Source organism: Salvelinus namaycush, chromosome 18 (genome assembly GCF_016432855.1).
Source record: "Salvelinus namaycush isolate Seneca chromosome 18, SaNama_1.0, whole genome shotgun sequence".
Lineage (NCBI taxonomy): Eukaryota > Metazoa > Chordata > Actinopteri > Salmoniformes > Salmonidae > Salvelinus > Salvelinus namaycush.
The window spans coordinates 15,173,286-15,174,991 of NC_052324.1; the positions used below are offsets into that span (position 1 = coordinate 15,173,286).

The 1,706-nt window shown below is 51.2% G+C and overlaps 1 protein-coding gene across 1 annotated transcript; it reads left to right on the plus strand.

The window, feature by feature from the left end:
* The first annotated feature begins 335 nt into the window (after positions 1 to 335).
* On the plus strand, positions 336 to 1,446 carry LOC120063575 (LIM domain transcription factor LMO4.1-like). The gene is made up of 3 exons (XM_039013925.1): positions 336 to 553; positions 879 to 975; positions 1,264 to 1,446. Exons 1-3 carry the CDS (start codon positions 336 to 338, stop codon positions 1,444 to 1,446), a joined length of 498 nt encoding a protein of 165 aa, XP_038869853.1.
* Positions 1,447 to 1,706: the final 260 nt, after the last annotated feature.

Below are 1,706 nucleotides of genomic sequence, written 5' to 3' on the forward strand. Positions count from 1 at the left end.
TTGGATAACCTGATCCCTTCCAGTAGTAGTTGTTTTGGGGCTCACTGCTGTCAGGTCAGTTTTTGATAGAGTGAGTGAGGCATTAGGCTATGCATCATATTGGTTGTTGTGTGGCTGTACACTTGTTTGTTTTGAACACTTCAAGCCCTGTCTTAGACAACTGCGGATGAACAGTGTAATGAAGTTGTTAACCAAACCACAGACAAAATCAAAACCATAGTGGATGAGGGAGACGTTGTCAATGAGGTCATTGTAACAGCATGCTACAGTAGCTTTCCCATGTCGCTGAAGTGTCAACATTGTTTTTATTTAACAAGAGCTCCTGAGGGCCCAGCATGGTGAACAGTCAGGTGGGCGGTGGTGTGGCGTCAGCCCCCAGGTCGTGTGCTGGATGCGGGGGAAAGATCGCTGACCGCTTCCTGCTCTTCTCCATGGAGCGCTACTGGCACACACGCTGCCTCAATTGCTCCTGCTGCCACGCACACCTGGGCGACATCGGCACCACCTGCTACAGTAAAGGAGGCATGATCCTGTGTAGGAGCGACTATATCAGGTGAGGTCCTAATTGGGCTCTGGGGAGAGGACATAACAGGAAGGGGAGGATGTAGAATTTATCTCCCAGGCTAGGGCACTGAGACTGATCTGGCTCTGGGGAGAGGACAGGAAGGGGAGGATGTAGACTTTATCTCCCAGGCTAGGGCACTGAGACTGATCTGGCTCTGGGGAGAGGACAGGAAGGGCAGGATGTAGACTTTATCTCCCAGGCTAGGGCACTGAGACTGATCTGGCTCTGGGGAGAGGACAGGGAGGGTAGGATGTAGACTTTATCTCCCAGGCTAGGGCACTAAGACTGATCTGGCTCTGCTTTGTGTCTGCAGGTTGTTCGGGCACAGTGGGGCATGCAGCACCTGTGGCCAGTCCATCCCGGCTAATGAGATGGTGATGAGGGCACAGGGCAATGTGTATCATCTCAAGGTAAGACCCCCTGGCAGTTAAGGTCTCACTGTTGTTAGTGTATGTCGTCATCAGTGAATGTGTAACAGTTGTTTGTGTGAAACCCATTGAAATAAGTGCTATACACTGACCTAAAGTTACCTTGTACCTGAGTTTAGCGTTTGCTTATGACGCTAGTTAGGCCTGGACTAACCTTGGTTAACCCAGAACTAAAATCTTGCGTATTCTGTTCACGAGAGATTAGGCCTGGACTTGAGTGGCACATTTGGGATGAGGATTCTAACTCCTGTGTCTGTCTTTTGTCCCTAGTGTTTCACATGTGCCACCTGTAGAAACCGACTGGTGCCAGGCGACCACTTCCACTATGTCAACGGCACCATCTTCTGTGAGCACGACCGGCCAGGGGGTGCACTGCTCAGCAGCCACCTGCCCCCACTGCAGAGCAACCCTGTGTTGTCTGACCAGAAGGTGAAAGAGGGACCAGGACCATGAGGCCTTTCACACTTTGACACATTTCACACACACAACCATCATGATAGGAGACCTACAGACATGCTGTATGTCTAGTAACTAACATTCTATTCCCCCCCTGCTCTTGTCTGTAGGTGTGCTGAGTGCTTAGAGCGGTGCGGTGTGCCTTCATCCTTCCCTTCATGCTTCCCTTGTCACCAGAGGACCGTCCATCCCTGCTCACCCTGCTCCCGATACTGTTGTTGTTGACCCTCATCACCAACCACCACCCTGTCTCTTTG

Excerpts from the sequence above, each read along its gene's own strand:
- LOC120063575 (XM_039013925.1), top strand. The coding sequence starts at position 336 with ATGGTGAACAGTCAGGTGGGCGGTGGTGTGGCGTCAGCCCCCAGGTCG. Across the intron at positions 554-878 it reads TGTAGGAGCGACTATATCAG|GTTGTTCGGGCACAGTGGGG; the intron begins GTGAGGTCCTAA and ends TTGTGTCTGCAG. Across the intron at positions 976-1,263 it reads GCAATGTGTATCATCTCAAG|TGTTTCACATGTGCCACCTG; the intron begins GTAAGACCCCCT and ends TTTTGTCCCTAG.